Genomic DNA, 21,942 nt, shown 5'->3' with positions numbered 1-21,942 from the left:
TAGATTATGATCTAAAGTGAGAAATTGGAAATTTCTAAAGGCTTTTGAACAAATCCATTTTATTAATATCCTTCGATCAAGAAAACGATGCTCTTTGAGGCATTCGATCTTTGAGGACGATGTTTCCAGATTTTGCATCATTACATTCTGTCCAACAGTTCCCGTGCCTGTCAATGCTTACACACTTTCCGTACATGTCCACCACCTTTCGTTGTTGTGACTCAAGATAGATGATGGGCACCACCTTGCATTGTTGTGACACGGGATAGATGATGTCGATCACAGCTATTGCTTCCCAACGAAAAAAGTTACGGTGCACACGTGTAAATGAGCTGTCCATCTGTAATGGACTTAGCGAAGTTTACCTATTTTCAAAAGCGGCATTTTCTGCTTCTGATTTTTTCAGCTGAGCACAAACGATGGAGAACGTCATCCATTTCGTTTTCGGGATTTTGGGTTCGATTCCCCTCCTCTGCTTCTTTTTTCTCTTTTTTGAGCTATATTTTACTGTAGATTGGACTAAAAATAAGCATTAAATTTGTTTATTCAGGGAATATTTTTGGAACACTTCTGTTCTTGGCGCCTGCGTAAGCATCTCCATCCAATCCTCCAAAATAGGTGTTTTTTAAAGAATTAAGAGAATCTCATTCTACATGAGTTTCTTTGTTTTTCATTCACAGAATTGCATTCTACAGTGGGTTTCCTTGTTTTTCATTGACAGAATTACATTCTACCGCGTTATTAAAAAGGGTTCAACAGAGGAGTTCTCTGGGCTTCCATATGTGACTGCTCTGTTCAATTGCCTTCTTTACACTTGGTATGGGCTGCCCTTGGTCACATCTCATAATATTCTGGTCTCTATAAGTAATGGAATAGGGGCTGCCCTGGAAATCACCTATGTCACACTCTATTTGGTGTATGCTCCTCCAAAATACAGGGTAAGATCAACAATTCTTTCCAAATTTTGTACATACTTTCTGGAATTAATTATGTGAGTTTTTATCATCAAATTCCAGGACGAAGAAGAGAGGAAGACCAGAAAAAAAATCTCAAAAACTCAAACAATTGATTCCAGAAGTTATGTACATTAACATCTAGAATTCATACTCGAAGTGTTAATTCTGATGTGGACAAACAAAATTACCTACTAGAATTTTGGGTTTTTTTTTCAAAGATTTTATATCATCTACAGGATATGTTAAGAGATTAGATTTCTGTAGATTTCTGATTAAAATTTAAATATTTAGCCTAGAATAAAAAATGTGAATTGGGTGATATGAATTGGTTGTGGTCTTATGGGACGTTTTCTAAAACATTTCAGTGGGCATTGTTGAGATTTTTAGTATTTTAAGAAGATCATTTTATGGTGCAGTTAATGGCTCAAATTTATAAAGGCTGTTGGTTTGTGAATTTTATTATTTTGTATATTCAACAAGTACATAAATTCAGATAAAAAAATCTAAAAATTCAGATGATAAAATGAATCAAAAAAATCTAAAAAATTCAGAGATCACCCAAATACACAATTTTAAATCTAAAAGTTCCTATTAATCACAAAAAAATATTCAATTTTGTAGCATTCCTTCTGACTCATAACACCTCTGGTTTGTGGAATATAGTTCCCGAAAGCCCTCATGAAACAGATAAGGAAAGCTAGGCCTCTATTATCTTGATTCATGTATCTTATAAAATCTGGGTCAGCTATTTTTAAGAAATAGGGTATTTTCTTAAGATGGAGGAAAATTGTGTTTTTTTTTAACAGTAATATTAAAACATATGTTCTCTAACAAACAACGAATTGCTGATAATTTAAATGTGAAGTTGAACAGACCAAAATTTTGGTGCTGTTCGTTGCAGAGTTGGTATTGTTTGCCGCCATTGTTGTTATATCACTCACACTTCTTCATCACACTCCTCGCTCGCTTTTCGTTGGAGTAATTGCTGCAACTCTTTCAGTCTGCATGTATGCCGCCCCACTCTCTATAATGGTTTGTATCGTTTCTAAAATTCGAATGTGTAAAATTCATTTTATACAAGTGTTTCATATATTTTTCTGAGTTTATTTTCTGATATTTCAAATCATTTCAGATCAAACTACATGATCTAAAACGTTAGGTGACAAATTACATGATCCATAACGTTAAGACTAAACTCACACAGCTGTTTACGTCATATCTACAATCTTATTCAGTTACTTATTCTGAGATTTTGTTGGCATGGAAAATGACAGAGAACGGTGATTCAGACAAAGAGCGTGGAGTTCATGCCCTTTTTTCTGTCATTATTTGTATTTCTGTGCAGTCTCTCATGGTTTATATATGGCATTATTGGCAGAGACTTATTTGTGGCGGTAGGTTTTGGGTGACTAACTTTGTATATATATGTGTGTGGGGGGGCGGTGTGCACTTGAAATTGTTGTAGTTGAACTGAATGCAAATGGTTGGTGTGGTGCAGGTTCCAAATGGATTGGGAACAGTATTAGGCGTGACACAGCTTGTGTTATATGCGATATACAGGAAGTCTAAGCCAACCAGACAGACTGAGGACTCCAAAGCTGATACACAAACTTGATCTGCATGCGAATTACATATGTATAAACTGCTTTTGGAAAAATTTATTATTTGGTTGGCACTCTGCCCTTATAAGTTCTCATTCATAAGGGAGAGTAGAAATATATGATTCTGTATTATTTTTTTAAATGTCAAAAAATATTCTATCATGGGAATAAGGATTGTAGTGTAATGAGAATCTAAATTAATAATAGGTGGCCCTATTTATTTTGAATAGTGAAATTAAAAGAAACTAAAATACAAAAAAGTCACTGAAAAGAAACTTAAAAGGTCCACTAAGAAGTAAAGAGTAATATAGGAGGGTTAAATTAATGAGGGGAAAATACAGAGGGTTATAGAAATGGCCTTTAAAAATGTTAAAGCCTTTTTTAGCAAAGACACAACAAAAGTAAGCTCTAATTTGGCACATGAGTTGTAGTGTAAACCGCATTGTCCTAATGATTAAACATGCCATGCAAGGTTTGTAACTCTACTACCACTTTCTCTTCCTATACTGGATTTAAAACATTGTCATTGAAGTGACAACATGCAAGTCATCATTAATAGAGAAATTCCTATGTTATAAGCTTCTTGTTTAAAATTACAAAATGTTTTGGTTTTTAGAGCTAGAGCTAAAACAAAATAGAAATTGTGAAGAAGTCTATAAAAAAATATAGTATTTTTTTCAATTAGTAAAATCCATAAAAAGATAATCTTCAACAAAAGGAGCTTAGAATGAAAGCTATAAAAAGACTATGAATTCCCTTCAAAATGCTTTATATTTTGAGGAAAATACAAAATAAATGCTTGAAAGTATGATGTCAAACACTTGGGATAACCAAGCTCTTGGTGATGAAGCATTTCTCCGATCATAAGATCATGATAGATCATACATCAATTTAAGGAAATGTGACATCTTATCTTGATCGTAGCTTCTAATATACAATTGAGCAATTTGTCATGAATTTAATCTTTCAACAAAGAAGATAGAAAACAGAACCAACATGCTACGACTTTGACTTAAATTAGTTTAGATGTTGCATATAGATATATATTTATTTAGTTCAACCTGTGTTCTACCTGCAATATCATAGATATAAATAAAAGAAAGAAACATAAATATGTGGTGTTTAAACTAATGGAATCGCTAAACTAATGGAATCGCCCAGCCATACAAATAATATAAATTTACTTGCAGTCAATGATGATTTTATTGTTTAATGTCAAATGATTACACATTATCGTTGATTAGGATAGAGGAAGATATTTGAGATAGTCCACCTTGTTTCATTTTCCTCCTTATATGAAACTTTTTTTATTGTTTCCCATTATTTTTCTAAATTTTCCTTTTCCCCTCTACTATCCTACAGTGATGAAACCCATTTTCTAAATACATTTAACAGATTTAACTGTCCAAGCCATATTTTCTACATTGCAGTAAATGAATACGAAGGCTTGGAAAAATGCTGTCATGGATCTTATGCACAAGCCCATCTTTCAAAGTTCTATCTATAATTTGTTATCACAGAAAATTTAAAACAACCATTAGAGAAGAGGATATAAAAATACAGAATTGAAAAGACATCGGCAAAATTTCAACATGTTATCTACTTTGGTGAAAATTTTTAACATACTAGACTCAAATCCTGCTATTTTTGAGCTTGTGAAAAACCCCACAGAAGACAAAGCAGCTATTGTTGAGCAGGATGAATATTTCAATCCACACTAAAGAGATTTTGCAACAATAGGAACCTTAAATAGATGTGTAGATAGGGATTCTAAATTTAATTAAAAACTGAGTGAATACATGTGCCAGCCAACAGAGGAGCATGGTCAGACAGAGCCATTAAAATCCCAAAATCCCAAGTCATCAATTCTTCTTGGCTGGTTCGAGCCATTGCATCGTAAATGGACTCACCGCCGGTGCCATTTTTGGCAGTAAAGTTACCCCCCTGGCACATAAAGTCGGTGCAGAGCACCATGAAGTTCTCTACCCTCTTCAGGGTTATGTTTACGAACAACTCCATCACGATTCACCTGGTGACAGATGCTCTGTGTGTGTGCAACACTATTGCATGAAATTAGAACAGCTCATCACGTGCCTTGCATGTTGCCTACATGTTTACAATATATTTTAATGATATTTATTAAAATTGTTGTACAAAACATAATCTTCATTTTTACATATATTACTGTTTAGTGGCACCGATATCAATGGGCAGTGGCACTATTAGGGTTATTTATCTCTACTTCATTTTATCTTCACATTTCATGGGTAACCTCCTTTTTGTTAGCCGATAGGCTACTATTATAACGTGGGCATAGTCCACCGGAATTGTCTCACGCATGTTGGGAAAAATTCCTAAATATATGGTTATTTATTCTCTGTATCTAACACTCTGGAATTTACCCACATATTCCTGAATCAGACAGTCAGATTGCAAGTTCAATAATCATCTTGTTAATCTAAGTGCCACTTTTTTTAAGCTTGCACAAGAGGGATTGGAGTTTTGATATTATTGAGATTAATCACAGCACACACATGATGTTTGTTTTCTTGTGCTTCAAAAATTTACACTGAGAAATATTTAACATTTGTAATGAAGGCAGAATCATCTCAACCTTAGCACTTACATGTTCTTATATTAAACCAATGTGATTTACAGAAGCATTCAAGTTCCAGGTTAAGATGAATTTGTGTTAGTCCTCATCTATCAATTCAGAACTGCTTGGAAAAGGCCTACACCACTGACAGAAGAAAGGTAAACAACAGATTGCTCATTCCATCCATACTGGGCTTGAAAAAGGCCTATACCACTAGCAGAAGAAAGGTAAACAACAAATTGCTCATTCCATCCATAAATTTCAGTACGTTGAGTTGCAATTACTTTAAGCATTGTTTCCATGGCATTCAATACATGCTTCCTTCCTTTTGTATTCTGAGCTCAATTTCGTAAATTTTCTGAATTTCCTGAATTTTTTTATGATTGTTTGCTAGAAGACTCTCTTTGGACTAATGCAAAATATGTAATTTGTCCGTTCCAATATGCCCAAAGCGAGCAATAGTGTTTAAGTCAAAGACAAGCATGCTTTTGGCTTGGCAATGCCAGGTGAAATCAGCACCCAATTCACACCACATCCCGACTACTAAACATGGAAAGTATACAGCATTTATAACAATCAAACCATATATATAATAAGCATAATATTGTTAATATTGTTATAAGAACTCAAGGGACTGGAAAACTAGCAGACAGACATAACATGGAATTGGAACCCTTGATTTCAGAAATGTATAACCAGCTTGAAATCCACCATTTTTATATTGTGATGTATTTATATGCAAGCTAAGAACACAAAGGGCGGTGCCACAGCAACATAGATTACTAGCAGGTTGAAGAACATTCACGAACAACCTTCTCAATGCCATACAATCAAAGGGACCCATAAAAGCAACGGGGCTTTCACCAGTGATTTAAACTTTGAAAGATTCCTATACAAGCTTTAGTGGGGTTCTAAAACATATAGAATAGAATCAACCATGTGCTCATTAAATTGCAAAAAGATGGAGAATCCAGTAAAAGATGAAAAGGATATGTGTCAAGCATTGCTTTTAGTTTTAGGAATACTGTAAAAAATTCTGCACTATAAATACAATTGAGTCCCTACTGTTCTCACCATCAGCTAACAATGACTGGTTGCTCATGTATCACATGTCCTTTCATTAATGAGCTGGTCATGAATATACAATGTGTGTGTGCATGGTATCTTGTGAGATTTGAGGTCCTTTAAATTTTAATAATAAGGTATGAGTGCCAATTTTGCAGCAGTCAAGATCTCTTTTACAAATTAATTGAAGGTTTTCACTTATCATTCCCATTTTTCTTGCCAAAATAAAATCTAATTGTACCTCTCAGTCTCATCTTTACTGTCAAATGTCATAAGTATGACTTGCATAAAGATGCATAACAAGGTAAGGGCTTGGGAAGTTCAAAGATAATCTTGTATAACAAGATCAATTGGGCTGAAAGACTGTAAAGTGTAGACACATGATGCGTGATCAGTGAACATAGTATCAGCACTAAAATGAATGTTGGATATGCATTGCAGCCAATGATTTAGTGCTGAAGTGTATTTTTATCGGATTTACAGTTTACTTATCAACAAGAAAAAGATCGAAAGGACTAAAGAAAAGAAACCAGATATGCTACAATGAATTCAGTCCTAAAGTTTGGTGGGCCCATGAATCTTTAAGAACAGATAGTAGTGGATGACTGAGCATTTACAGTGTGGTGCTACCTCTTAGTAACAAAAGAATTTTCTATTTGCATTTTTTGGTTTAGCACTTGTAAATTTGACAGTTATAGTCTTTCACTCCTCGAATTTTATTTACAGGGAAGCTCCCTAGTACATTTATACCTTCAACAAAGTAGGTTTCATTTTTTCCCTTCCACTGACAAGAACTTGGCATGTGGACAGAAGATTTGAAGTGCAGAAAAATTGTAAAATAAAAGTTCCAAAATTTACTGAAAACCATCCATTTATTAGCAAGAGACATACTTGAAAATTTTGCTTTTACCTCTCCCCCTCCTGAAAATAGCTGAGCACGAAAGCAAAGTGCAAGTCCCCAGTTATACAAAGACCTTACATCATATTTATCCAACAGCAATGCTCTCCGGTACTTCCTTCCAGCTTCAACTAGAAGCTTATCACACTCTTCACACACCTGATGTAAAGTTTCTGCAATTGTGTCTCTGTCCATCATAGCTAGCCTCAACTCATCAGGCTGGTATCTCTGCGCCTTCTTAGACAAGGAATAATTTCTCGATTGAAGCAAACTCCTTAGTTCCTGGCTTAGTTTTAGTTTAAGTTCTCCATGAACAAGCAAGGTGTTCCCCACTGTCCTACAGCTACCAAGCTTGAAGGGTCAAGAGCAGAAGCTGTAGAAAATATATCTGCAGCCTCATATAGCATGCCTTCAGCATCAACTACTTCAGATTTCCCTTGCAAGCCTTTTTTAGCATCTTTCATAAGGGCTCCTCCCTTGTCTAGACACATTTGAAAGAACTTCTTTACGTTTTCTGAGAATGGTAAATCTTGGGCCTTGGGAGTTTCTGAATGCTCTGATTGACTTGAATTGGCTGCAACCTTTCTCCGGCTAACTGCAGCTTGGGTGTAACAGTCAGAATCAGAATTGTCCACCAGAGACTGATATAATTGACCAAATGCATAACATATTGAACCAGATGCATAGAAAGTCATTCCAAAATCATATATCTAAGGCCTAAAATAAATATTTAAACTCCTTGAAAGTTAGAGTAAGTCATAATATATATTAATTGTGCCCTTCTCCAAATTAAATATATGGTAAGTCAACCAAAAGCATTATTGTCTAACCAAGTACATAGATCTAAATCTATAACATTTAAAAAATAAATTTGTCTAACCAAGTACATAGATCTAAATCTATAACATTTAAAAAATAAATTTCTCTCAGAATTTTGTTAAATTTGTTAAATTAGGGATTCAGTTTTAAATAAATTTCTCTCAGAATTTTGTTAAATCATTCTCACTAAGAATGTGAGGATGTCAAATATTGAAATGTGAATTATATAAAATACAATGCAACAAAAGATCCAAATTCACACTCGCTCTCACTCAATAAAGCCTAATATCTACACAGAGAATAAAATGATTATCAATGATACCATTGCAAAAATGTTAGATTTCCTCTTTGATATATACTTGAATGCTTGAAATGTGGGTTAAACAAAACACCCCACTGATTAAGCAACTTTTTCAGCCATAAATAAGCCGGCCATAGGAATTATTTCAAAAAGAAACTAGAGTGCATATATATACACTAATAATCTATAATTTATGGCTGAGCATAGTCCACCATAAGACAAGATGTAATCATACCTCCACCATAAGACAAGATGTAATCATACCTCCACCATACCTGCTTCAAACGGAAAGATAACAACTTTTTCAACATAGTCCAATTATGCCTGCAATCAGAATACTAAGTACAGTCAGTCTGTTTTACGTTCTAGAATCTAAGGAAAATAGACTTTAGCTAATTCTCAAATATGAAGTGCAGTAGCATAAAAGACGCAGTCAGTCTGTAAACATTCTAGAATCTAAGGAAAATAGACTTTAGCTAATTCTCAAATATGAAGTGCATTAGCATAAAAGACGAATTATTAATTTCTAGATACCTTGTTAACCATGGATTTGGAAAGGCCTACACTGCTGGCATAAGGGAGGTAACCACTAGATTACTTTTTCTACCAACCCTTTTATGTTTCAGTTTTATGTTTCAGTTTGTCATCTGATCTATATGTTATATTGTTCTATTGCAGGCTTATTTTCATGTAGTTGCATCTATAATCCAATAATGGCTGCTCTGAAGAAGATAATTTTTTTTTGCAGATTCTAACAAATCTACAAAAAGAATTTCTACCTTCTATATTGTATGCTTCAGCAATTAAGAATATCAACTCTCGAAAATCTGTAGGTCAATCATGGAAAAGGGAGGACATATCAACTCTCGAAAATCTGTAGGTCAATCATGGGAAAGGGAGGACATATCAATCATGGAAAGGGAGGAGATATTGATGATTGTATTTAACCATCTACTGGGATTTTCCTGTAGTTGCATCTATAATCCAATAAAGGCTGCTCTGAAGAAGATAATTTTTTTGCAGATTCTAACAAATCTACAAAAAGAATTTCTACCTTCTATATAATATACTTCAGCAATTAAGGATATCAACTCTCGACAATCTGTAGGTCAATCATGGAAAGGGAGGAGATATTGATGATTGTATTTAACCATCTACTGGGATGATTGGGATGATTAGTACGGAACTTACAAACTTGTCGTTTCATAATGTCTACGTTCATCATCCCATTGTGATGAAAGAAACTGATGCTCTTTCTAAATATGCTCTAAGCAAATAGTTAAATGTTATTCTACAAGTCATGAAGCATTTAAAGGCTTGCACTACTACTAAGGGGTCAATTGTGCTCTTTGTTATAATGTTAAATTTGATTTGTAATACTGTGCATTCAGTGCTGTATCTCTTTTTTATCATAAATAAAAGAAACAATGGTTTATCCTCTGCCTGGTATAAGCTGAACATGTTTCATGAAGCATTTAAAGGCTTGCACTACTACTTAGGGGTCAATTGTGCTCTTTGTTATAATGTTGAATTTGATTTGTAATACTGTCCATTCAGTGTTGTATCTGTTTTTTTATCATAATAAAAGAAACAATGGTTTATCCACTGCCTGGTATAAACTGAACATGTTTTCTTATAGTTATATAAGTAGATGTTCTGAATCTCTTTCAATTTATGTTAGCACTTCAATTGTGATACTGGTTGTCAAGAGGTTAGGTAGGTATTTTCAAAGTTTAGAAAGTTGTCATTCACATTACAATTTTATAATATTAAAATTAATGTACTAATTCAAAATGTGAAATTCGGTCATTCAGAAGGGACAATGGGAAGGATATGCCTGCAGACAGCAAAAGACAAGAATATTATCCCCATTACATATTTCCATAAAGTTATCTATCTATCCATCTATTAAAGAAAATCATGTAACGGGAAGGATATGCCTGCAGACAGCAAAAGACAAGAATATTATCCCCATTACATATTTCCATAAAGTCATCTATCTATCCATCTATTAAAGAAAATCATGTAACAGTATAGGGTTGTAGCATCTATGTGTAAGACGGGATGTTACAAAATAAATGTATAAAATATTTACGGAGGCTGAATAAACAGAGAGCTTCACTTTCTTTGATCTTGAAAAAGGAAAACAAAATAATTAATTCTTCTTGCCCTCTCTAAATTTGTAAACCTCCTGTATACTTATAAAATAAAGTAGTAATGGATATAAAAAATGAACATAGAAAATAAGAATATTGATCCTACTTACACAGTGAAATCTCAGAAATTATTCATACATTTTTCTTTATTCATTGGACTTATATTCGACGGATTATAATAGTTTGAAATGTTTTTGGATTTCACCATATGATTATTTCCTTCACCAACATTGTTCAATACTTTCATGATAGTTTGAGGAAGGCAGAAGAAAACTGAGGTATTTGACGGATTATAAAGAAACTGGTTTCTTTGTTTTTTGTTTTTGTTTTTCAGGTATCTTTTTAATCTCAGTGTCTTTAGTCGTTAAGAATGACGAAAAAGAGTAAAAAGTGTAGGCTTTTGAACCTGGCCTATCCTCTCTGAACCAGCTGATTAGCAAACAATAACAACAAAAAAATTAAATTGCAAAAAGAAATCACAATTCAGAATAAAAAACAAAGTGCCCTATTTTTTGGAATTGCGCACACCAATTTTTTAATTGAAACTTAATTAAAAAATTACATAGAGGTTGTATATATATAAAGAATTTGCAGCCTAAAAGAATTAATAATAACTGGAGTTCTAAATATATTCCTAGCATTGCATGGAAAGCTACTAAGACTCTCAAACTAAAAAAACAAACTACTCCCTAAATTAAGAATACAATAAGTAATGACGAAAAAGAGTAAAAAGTGTAGAATTTTGAACCTGGCCTATCCTCTCTGAACCAGCTGATTAGCAAACAATAACAACAAAAAAATTAAATTGCAAAAAGAAATCACAATTCAGAATAAAAAACAAAGTGCCCTATTTTTTGGAATTGCGCACACCAATTTTTTAATTGAAACTTAATTAAAAAATTACATAGAGGTTGTATATATATAAATAATTTGCAGCCTAAAAGAATTAATAATAACTGAAGTTCTAAATATATTCCTAGCATTGCATGGAAAGCTACTAAGATTCTCAAACTAAAAAAACAAACTACTCCCTAAATTAAGAATACAATAAGTTCATGCACAACATGTTTTATTTACTAAAAACAAACTCATGCAAAAAACAAAACTAAAAATAGTCCTAAGGATTAATGCATGTTAGAGTACATGCTTTATTTGCATGAATAAACAAAAATTGATTTAAACTAAAAATAGCTTATGCATGGTGATGAATGGATGATTCATGTCCAAACTGGAGCTGCATGGAGCTGCATGCTAGAGCAGCATCAATTATCAACATAAAGCAGGGTGCAAAGGAGTGGTACATACAAGTAGCTGATTCAGAACAATGTTACACATGGTTTGATGATGTGAGGGCAGGTTTGAATTTTTCAAGGCGGAAGATGATAAGCCAAATGATAAGTCAGGAAAGCTTTCTTCTGTCTCCATAAACAAAGTGCCCCTGATAAGCCAGATGATAAGTCAGGAAAGCTTTCTTCTGTCTCCATAAACAAAGTGGCCCTGTATCTCAAGGGCTTAAGTAGAGATGCATATCTTCCTCGGGTGGTCTCTTTGGGCCTTTAAAATCGTAGGATATCTCAAGTTTCAACCACTCTCTGAGAGAGAGTTATGTAAAGGTGTTCCAGAGAAAGGAAAAAGTTCTATTGTTTGTGGTCAGAATTTTCAGCTTTGTGGCAATTAAGTTTAAAAACAAGCATTCTATATAAGTTTTTGTAGAATTTAGTTAACAATAAATATAGTAGTTATTGTAATCAATATTTCTTTGATTCATCATCAAGATGAAAATCAAAAGAAAAGAAAATTAAATATCCAAAATAGCTTTTAGTTATGGTTGAAATTTTAGAAATTATATTAGACCAATTTCTAATGTAATAATCGAAGGATGAGAAGATTCTGATTGTTTTCAAATATCAGATTGCCTTCTGTAAAATTATCTATTCTTGTCAATTGCACCCATTCTTAATGCTTCTGCTAGAATTGCACTTTAAGAGATTAGAATAGTTTGAACCTCTACTCTATAATTCTTGACGTCATTTCTTTTTTCTCTGCTGATGGATTCAATGGTTTATCATTATGATGGGTCACCCAGGAGTATTTAGCCTTGCAAGGTTGTCCTTGCTGATTCACAAGGGATTCCACGTGCCCCATGCTACTCGGGTTAGAGCATAAGCTGTCATGATGCTTTCGGCTACTGAACTCTCACCATCTAGGGTGTGGTATTCCTCCCACTGCTTCGCCTAGTAGTTAAGATCAAATGATTAAACATGCCATGCAAGGTTTGTAACTCTACTACCACCTTCTCTTCCTATACTGGATTTAAAACATTGTCATTGAAGTGACAACATGCAAGTCATCATTAATAGAGAAATTCCTATGTTATAAGCTTCTTGTTTAAAATTACAAAATGTTTTGGTTTTTAGAGCTAGAGCTAAAACAAAATAGAAATTGTGAAGAAGTCTATAAAAAAATATAGTATCTTTTTTCAATTAGTAAAATCCATAAAAAGATAATCTTCAACAAAAGGAGCTTAGAATGAAAGCTATAAAAAGACTATGAATTCCTTTCAAAATACTTTATGTTTTGAGGAAAATACAAAATAAATACTTAAAAGTATGATGTCAAACACTTGGGATAACCAAGCTCTTGGTGATGAAGCATTTCTCCGATCATAAGATCATGATAGATCATACATCAATTTAAGGAAATGTGACATCTTATCTTGATCTTAGCTTCTAATATACAATTGAGCAATTTGTCCAAACTATTCAAAATCCATTAAGTATTTACCTTCTGAAAGGACATTGAATTTTATAAAAAAACTGAAGAGTTGCAATAAATGGCTTGGATACAATTTCTAATAGTAATATTTTCTTTAAGGTTAGTTGCAATTTAATCTTACAAAGTGTAATATTTGATCCATAAGATCCTCAATCTTTATAATGGAAGAAAAAACTAGGGAGATATGCTTAAATCATTTTAACAATTTCATCCATCTAGACCATAAGCTCTTGAATGCATACAATGGAAGGAAAATTTGAATAAGAGGCAATCACATGCATAATCTTGATGACATTCTCTAAAAAGAAAAATGGGTGAAAGCATAGTGTTGTGTCGCACTTTAAACTAAGTGCGAGCAAAAAAGAGATCCTACTCGGTCGAGTCTGCATGACACCACATGGCGCCTACGTGGAGGAGAGGTGGCAAGGTCTACTCGGCTGAGTAGGGACTCGGTCGAGTATACCTTAGCCCTACATATACCCATCGACTGCACTTAGCCCCCCATTTGCACAGTTTGAAATAGCTAGAGCGGGAGTGGGGCTAAGAAGTCTTTCGACCGAGCAAGGTAGGATCGAAAGGCTTCTTTTCTTTTTTAATTTTTTTTTTTTTTTATTGTTTTAATAATTTGTATGTATAGATTTTTAATTTGTTAATTGTTTTAATAATACTATATGTATATATTGTTTTAATACATATAATTAAAAACATATACAACCAAAAAAACATATATTTACAAACAATATAAGAGAATATAATCTACAAACAATCTCTCTAATTACATTCAAGTATCCATGTATACCTTCCAAGAGTTTAGGAGATCTTTTATTTTCATGGAGTACCAAAGAATATCATATTTAATAAAGGTAAGTTTGATAAGATCATATTTGAGACACCTAGATAATGTCAAGGTTTTGGAAAAACATACACATAATTGGGAAGTAAATTGGACTATAGATCAACCCATCACCTTAAGATTGATCAACAAAAAGAGAGTGAACCAAATTCTTGAGGACTTTTGAACAAAAAGATGGGAACTTACTTACCATTAATTGAGTTTGCGTATGATAACACTAACCATAAACACAGTTCTCATTTCTTCATTGGAGGTTTGTAAGCTCAAGTATTGTATGCTTAACAAAGAGGCTCGGACATGGTAGTTGTGGATCCAAATGAACTAGAAAAGATGAAAGACCAAACTTAGATTGATTAGCAATTGGGAAATGTAGTGGATTTTTAGAAAATTTATAAATGACAAAAATATATACATTAAAATAGTCATGTATCCGAGAGTGTTTATAATAAATTATCCACTCACAAGCTTGATTAATTTTTGTCTTCCAAACTTGCATATCACTCTGTGGAACCTTTTGAGATCCTAGAACACTTTGGTGCAATAAATACTATATAGTGAGCTTCATCATTTCAACTTCTAATTATAACTTTAGTTATTTAAGTCTTGGCTCCATATATCCCCACTTCTCTCCAGTTCTACCCCCAAATCATGATTCTAAATGTTGGTTCCCCCCCATTAATCATTATTTTGATTAGAATTCTTAGAACATTTTAATAGCTTCATTGACATTTCCTAAATTTTTTTTGTCCTTTGATCTTTGGTTCAATCCTTTTGTGTGAGTTTTATTTTGTTTGTCATATTACCATGGTTTTGGGAGTAGGCTGGTGGGTTGATTGTATAACTATAAGGTAATGGGCGAAAATGGGAATTTTTTTTAACAAATATCCTAAAGGGGAGATTTTTCTATAGTTGGGGTAAAGATTTGAAGCACTTATAGATAGACTATTAACATGGTGTAAAAATGTGAAATGTAAAATTTTATATCTAGTTTTAAAATGTGGTTTTTTGTTCTAATACTGAAATGATCTAATCTAAGGTATTTAGGTAAAAGAAATTTAAAAATGTGATATTTTTTAACTAGATTAACTAGATTACATTTTACACTAATGAATTTGTTTATAAAAGCAAAACGAAAACCCTTGATAAAGTAAAAGGAACGTAATTAATGATTTATTAATAAATTAGGTGATTGTTTATTTTACTCCAACATTATATACCTATTACAAAATTTTATATTTGAAGTACAATTATGTTAGAATGATTATTATTATTGATATTTGGCTTAACTTTCTAGTTTAATAAAATGATCTCATAATCATTATCTATAATGGTGTAACTTTGCATATGCATATTATAATTTTTATGTTAAATAAGTTCATGTGTATGATCATGTAATTTGTTTTGCAATGTAATCTTTAAGTTTCAATATCTATAGGTCGCAGTGTAGTACTCGTGCCCTAATCAATTTCTAATCTCGGTTTGACCTTGGTTAGTTTATCATAATATAATGATTATAGTCAGATGTTGTGATTTTAGTGCATACCTGTTAATGTGGTTTTTGCACCAATTCGTATGCAGGTAATTAATTCCCATATTTCATGTTATTATCTCGGGCTAACACTTTCATTAAGTATATATATGTATGCATGTATGACTCTTGGTTGCAGGAGATTTCAGGTACAGTACCGCATGGGTGCGGGGTTCGTCTCCACCTGGATTTGCAGGTTTGAGTGTACCTCTTTATTCCTTAGAGTTGGATTAGGTGGTCGTGATATCCTTGTTTGACCATAGTCGTGCTCAAGTGAGCGTCGTCAGTATTCCCTTTGGTTGGGTTTGTGGGTCGTCTGTCTGTTTGGCTTCTTGGGTTGCGTGTTTGGTGTGTATGGTTAAATTGAGTAATTAGTCCTTAGTATTTAATTTGATTAAATATGTGTTTGTGCATTAAAGATTAATGGACTAAATTAAACAAGATTTCTTTATGTGATTAATCGTTAATTGAAGTGCTCGATTCAGTTTAGGAGCAAGTTCAATTAAATAGTTAATTTTAAATATTAAATGCATTATGTTTATGCTTATGAAATGAAAGATCAAAATTTAATTGAAATAGAATTAATTTATCTTCTTGACAGTTTGGAAATAGAAAGGTTAATTTCAGTTATTTGGAAAAATCAATTTTTAAATTGAAAAGCAAGTTAATTTATTGATATAGTTGGAAAAGAATGATTTTTGTGAATTATTTTAAATAAAAATTTGGTCAAACTTTTCCCCATTTAACCTAGGTTTGAAAATTATTTTGGGAGGATATTTTGTTTGGAAAAATATTCTTGGATGAAAAATTGGGGGTTTTGGAGAAGGAGAAATTTCTTGAGCCTGCAGGTTGGACTCCTCACTAAATCTTTTCTAGGATTGCTATATGAGGTAAGATTCTGGTTTATATTTTGGTTTCTTTGTTTATCAGAAATTGTTTTGGATTTTGAAGAAATTTGTTTGTGAAAATTTAAAAAAAAGGAATAGTCTCATCTATTTGGAGAAAATGAAACAATTATAAATTTAATTCCAAACCAAATCCCTCTTGTTTTGTTTCCAATCCAAGTTTAGATCATGGTTGCTCTGATTGTTTTAAAATTAAAAAAAATGAACTTGAGATTGGTTGTTTACCATGGAAATTTGTTAAAATTCCAATTAAATTCTTTCAAATTCAAGCTTTTATCAAAGAAATCCACCTGTGTTTGGATATATGGATGTTAATCAACCTTATTTTGCCAATATGGATTTGGTTTTAGAGAAATCCTCCCATTTCTAGATCTGGGTATTTGAAAATATTGGAAACCCATGCTTTCTGGAAATAAAATAAAAAATTTATTTAAAGTCACTAGGACTGTATTTTTTTTATTTACTCTGTGTTTAACAATAATTTTGTATTAAAAAAAATTAAAAAAAAAAAAAACAAAGAAAAAAATAAAAAATTAAATTATACCTCCCCCCCCCCCAACCCCACATGGCAGAGTTTCCCCACCACATGGAAGGAGGGGTGTTGCGTGCTCCCTTTGGGGGCAGCAACGCTCCCCATGGGGTGCTGCGTGCTCCCATTGGGAGAAGCGCTTCCCCAAGGGGCAGCGTGAGCTCCCAAGGGGGGGGCCCACGTGGGGTACCCTTCCCCATTTTTTTTGTATTTTTTTATAAAAACGTTTTTTTTATATATTTTTTTTATTATAAAAAAAATATAATATTTTATATATTTTAATGTTAATTTTAAATTAAGTTTCATTAATTATGATTTAAATGTTTATTAAGTAATAAATTATTATTAATTTGCTATTAATTAATTGTATAAGGGAAAACATACATTAATTAATATTCAAATTTTTATTTTATTATTAATGAATATTTTTCTAATTAATTACTTGATTTGTTAATAGTGCTATTAATTATTAATTTGTTATATTTTATTAATCATGGATTAATAAATGCATATATTAATTAATAGTTGATTTCGGCATTTTTCTATATGCGTAAGGAAATAATTGTTAAGTAGGAATGGACTATCTTTATTTGGATTCCTTATATGTTTATGTTTCCTTAATCCATATAGAGTAACTGGGTTTGGAAAAGATGGAATTGGAAAGATTGTTTTTGAGCCAATATGGCAATGATGTTTTAATTGAAGATTAAATATCATATTTAGTTGGTTAATGGTTGTTTAATTATACTTATGTGAAATTGGTTTAAGGACTCATAATGGCGTATTTATGTATGTTCGAGCAAATGAACCTTAGAGAGTTAGAAAACCAAGAACAACCTGCACCTAGATGAGGTAGATAACTGCAATCTAACCTAAATCATTTAGAAAACTTGATCGACATTTAATGTTTAAATCATTTCAGAAAAGATTGTATCCTCTAGTTATTGCCTATGCGAGTTTAATTTCTGTATTCGCTTTTGCTTAAGTAATGGCAAGCCTTGCTTTGTTTGATTGGACCTTGTCATATGGTTGATTTGGGTACCTATTTCTGTCCTTGGTCTCGAGTTGACTGTTATTTGGCTGTGGTGTTGTATTGGTCATATCCTTTATGTGGGTGTCGAATGATGATTCATGGTTGACTATAGTTGATCAAGTCTCTGGTTAAAGCACCGTCAGTAAGAGTACCTCTTTTGAGTCGTGTTTGACCAAGTGGTTGTTCCCTCCTTTTTGAACTCCATTTGCTTGACCATGTGTGTTCCTTGGTTTTTGAGTTCGTCTGAGTATAGTCTAGTGTCGTATGGGAAAGTGGCTTTCGATTGGGGGCCGCGCCCAAAGTGGCTATTGGGTAACCCATCGAAAGTGGGTCTAATAAGTGATAACCTAATAGTAGATTAGAATGTTAATCTCTAAGTAAAATAATTGTGCCTCACACATGGGATGAGTGCTAACACAGACTCGACATGTTGTGAGAAGACCTGAAATGGAAAACCATCATCCTTGTCTTTACGAGAGGATGTGTGGGTCCACATGACGCTTGGATGGGCTGGAGGTTTGGACTAGGTGGCCAAGACAACCCAGTGTATGGGGCCGGAACCTATGAAGACCTGCCATGGTAACCATACCAAGTTGTGTGATGACACTTGTCCCTACGTTCGCTAGTGTGTTGTTGGATTGTCTGATAGGAGCACGTTTGTGGGTCGTCCTATTGTCTATGCCCTTGTGAGTACTTGGTTTCATGTTAGACCTTGGGTGGTGTTGACTCTATTTTGTGGATGCTCAATTGGACCTTTGTATTAGCTTCGATTATGTTCAACTGGATCCTTTCCTTTTCAGGGATCGTTTATGTATTTATAGACCGATGTGGTCATTTGTATATCGATTATGTTTCGCCTTGATGGCAGGATTGTAAATAATGAGAACCTCATGTATTCTTAACTTTATTAATTATCAGAGGGGTCTTGCAGTTGAGCAGACCCGAAGATGTAGCCCTTTAGGGGTGAACTTCGAGATCATCTGGGTGTTATGTGATGCTTTTATCCTTATGTTTCATGGTTAGTGTTAGCATGTATGAATGGCATTTTATAGAATGTATGAGAGGATAAGATGAAATTAATTTAAAATGTATGCAGTCCTCTCTTAGATGCAGTAAATTGGATCATGAATGAATGTAGCTTAGTCTAATGGAAAACATTTAGTTATTGTTAAAGAAATTAAGTATGCATGGAAAGATCTCTTAAGTTTATGATGAAATTCTTGTGTGTTAGAATATTAGATGCATGACTTATATTTTAATGAAAAGCTTGAATGAAGAGTATGAATAAATCTTAATGGATAAACATTAGCATGTGAATTATATGTTCATCTATCTGAAAGAAATTATCCTTGTTTAAGAATTATCTCGTTTTTAAGATAATCAGCTTATTGGATTAATTGTGTTAGTTAAGTTAAATGTGTAATTAAGTAATCACGTTGGGAAAATTCTTAGGTGTTAGTTTATGTCTTCCGCTATGTAATCTGAATTTTGATATCTCGTTGTATCCTAATGTTGTGTTTATCTTAAAAAAAAAAAATTATTGCACTCTATTTGTATGTTTTAGCTTTATCCCTTCAGGGTTTCCTGGCGGGGCATTACACACAGTTCAATTGATTCGTTTTGTTTAAAATGTTTTAAAGCATATTTGTACCATGTTTCATCTTGTTTGTGGCATACACTGTATATGAACTTGTTGTTAATTCAATTTAATGTATACATGCAAATTCACACACACACAGACACACAGGCGCATTCATACATTTCACATCACATCTAGATACAACTTCTAATGGTTCACAACATTTTTCTTCTCAGTAGAGTGTGCATCCTGGTCCTCAGCAGACCTCGCGTAGGTCTAAGATTCCTGAGAATTTAGATACTGCTCATACTCAAACTATTTTGAGAATGCAGTCCTCTCTAGCATAGTTACAATGAACTTTAAATAACACTCATGTGTTGGCCAATAGAGATAAATTAGAATGTATTAGAGACGAGCTGATGTGTATGATTGAGCTTGCTCAATCATACAACCCATATGGTGACCCTCTCATTGAGCATTTTTATAGGACTTTATCTCACACTATCTATGGTACGGTTAAATGGAAAACAATAGATAGAGATGTTTCTGTAGTGAATTTGAAATCCATGTTCCCATTTTACATGGAAATGGTTGTGGTTAGAGGATATCGGGTCACTAGATGTGAGGATCCTATTATCGCACCATTCATATATCCTAGATGGTTGGCGGCACATCATAGGTGGCCACAGAAGGATGAGCTGCCATAGTATTTCTGCAAACAATTGTATGCGGAATTTCATCTAGGATATGATGTTGATTACACAAACTTTCTACGACATGCTAGGCAGGGTAGGGGAAGATTTTCAGACAGATTTAGACACCATGATACACAACCCCCTAGTAAGAGGGCAATGGTGCATCTAAACCTTTCGGTAATCGAAAGGTTTGGATTTGGTCACAAGTGGTGCTGGTGATATGGTAGCTAAGGAGGCACGCGTTGGCATGTATTCTAACATCGCCAACATTGCTACCCAGGTTGATGAAATGATTTCTGATCATGTGGGGAGATATATGTTGTGTTTTCGTGTTGCCCCTAATGTTGATGAGATGGATCCATTTTATGACCCATATATTCATTATGAGCTACCGTTGCTTGCAGAGATCACACGTTTACCGGAGGATCGTCTATGCTAGATGAGCTCCTATTTAGTGAGTGATCTTGTAGATGCTTATTAGGCTCTCTCTACATTACATGGGATCACTCCTCATCAGCTGCCTGAGTTCATTGGATGAGTACTTTAGAGATCCTCGACTAGTACCAGCAATGGTGGAGGAGATTCACAGCCTAGTAGTTCCAGGCAGGAGGATATTTTGATACCTCCTACAGCTCTCGAAACTACAATGCATCCTACACCACAAACTTCAGGAGTTCAGCGATGAGGTTTTTCATCTCTTCTTATGGATGACTTTATTGATCCAGATGTTGTGTCATTACACTCTTCGAAGATATCTGGCATCGAGCATGCATTCGAGGAGAGGAATAAGGTAAGAAACTGGAAATTTTGATTTTAACTTAGTTGTATATATAAAGTTTATATGTATTCACTACCACTAGCATATTTTTTTAATTTTAAACATATATTACAAGAGATTATGATGGATGCGAGATATGGAGATTTGGAAGGCACCTAGTGATCCTATTCATCAAGATACACAGGTAAATTTAAATTTAAATTGATGTGTCTTATTTTTTTCCTAGTCATCAAGATCCACTATATATATATATATATATTTAACATGCAAATTGTGTACACAATGTAGGCCTTTGGAGCAGGCGACAGACCAGATCGAGGATCAAGACAGGGCGCGACATAGCTCATTATATTGTTATATGCATGCTCACTTCTTTTATTATGTATATCTAACATTTCTATTATACATGTTGTGGACATTTCTATTATACATGAACTGTGGACATTGCATTTGTAGCCTTATTTTAGACATTATACCTGGACATTTCATACATGTTACATGTTTATCTAGACATTTCATGTGTTACATGTTTATATCTACATTTCATGTGTTGTACATGTTTATTTTATGTGTTACAATGAGCTCTCACTCTGAATCAGGTGCACACTCTCATTCTCCTAATTCATCAACACCTTTTTAATATTTTAAACTTATTATTTAGTGCATAATTTAGTCAAAAAATGATGTCTTAAGGGGATCATAATACATGTTAAATTAGTATTCAATTTCTTCAAACTCATTATTATTGAATTTTTCTACTTAGTTGTGTTACGTGTTTATAGAAATTTCATAATTTTGAGTTACATGTTTATTTTATTTGTCACAATGTTCAAATTTCATGTGTTACATTTTAGTTAGATTGATATGCAAATCAT

At 33.3% G+C, this 21,942-nt stretch overlaps 1 protein-coding gene and 1 pseudogene across 5 annotated transcripts; one reads left to right on the top strand and one right to left on the bottom strand.

Annotated features, from left to right (window-relative positions):
* The first annotated feature begins 312 nt into the window (after positions 1 to 312).
* Positions 313 to 9,676, top strand: LOC131070707 (bidirectional sugar transporter SWEET1). Of its 5 annotated transcripts, none has more exons than XR_009112388.2 (8): positions 313 to 456; positions 551 to 587; positions 722 to 938; positions 1,830 to 1,988; positions 2,231 to 2,350; positions 2,455 to 2,624; positions 5,216 to 5,380; positions 9,070 to 9,676. XR_009112388.2 is itself a non-coding variant. In XM_058006311.2 (6 exons), exons 1-6 carry the CDS (start codon positions 420 to 422, stop codon positions 2,569 to 2,571), a joined length of 687 nt encoding a protein of 228 aa, XP_057862294.2. In that variant the 5' UTR covers positions 314 to 419; the 3' UTR covers positions 2,572 to 2,719. The 5 variants fall into 5 exon arrangements, 1 of the variants encoding a protein (XP_057862294.2); XR_009112387.2 differs by having other exon boundaries at positions 8,985 to 9,676; XR_009112386.2 differs by having other exon boundaries at positions 8,915 to 9,676.
* LOC131860392 (uncharacterized) lies at positions 5,264 to 7,811 on the bottom strand (annotated as a pseudogene).
* Positions 9,677 to 21,942: the final 12,266 nt, after the last annotated feature.

The sequence above is a fragment of the Cryptomeria japonica genome, chromosome 11 (genome assembly GCF_030272615.1).
Source record: "Cryptomeria japonica chromosome 11, Sugi_1.0, whole genome shotgun sequence".
In the NCBI taxonomy this organism is placed as follows: domain Eukaryota; kingdom Viridiplantae; phylum Streptophyta; class Pinopsida; order Cupressales; family Cupressaceae; genus Cryptomeria; species Cryptomeria japonica.
The sequence above is the reverse complement of the archived record's forward strand: the minus strand, read 5'-3'. Positions and strand labels throughout refer to the sequence as shown.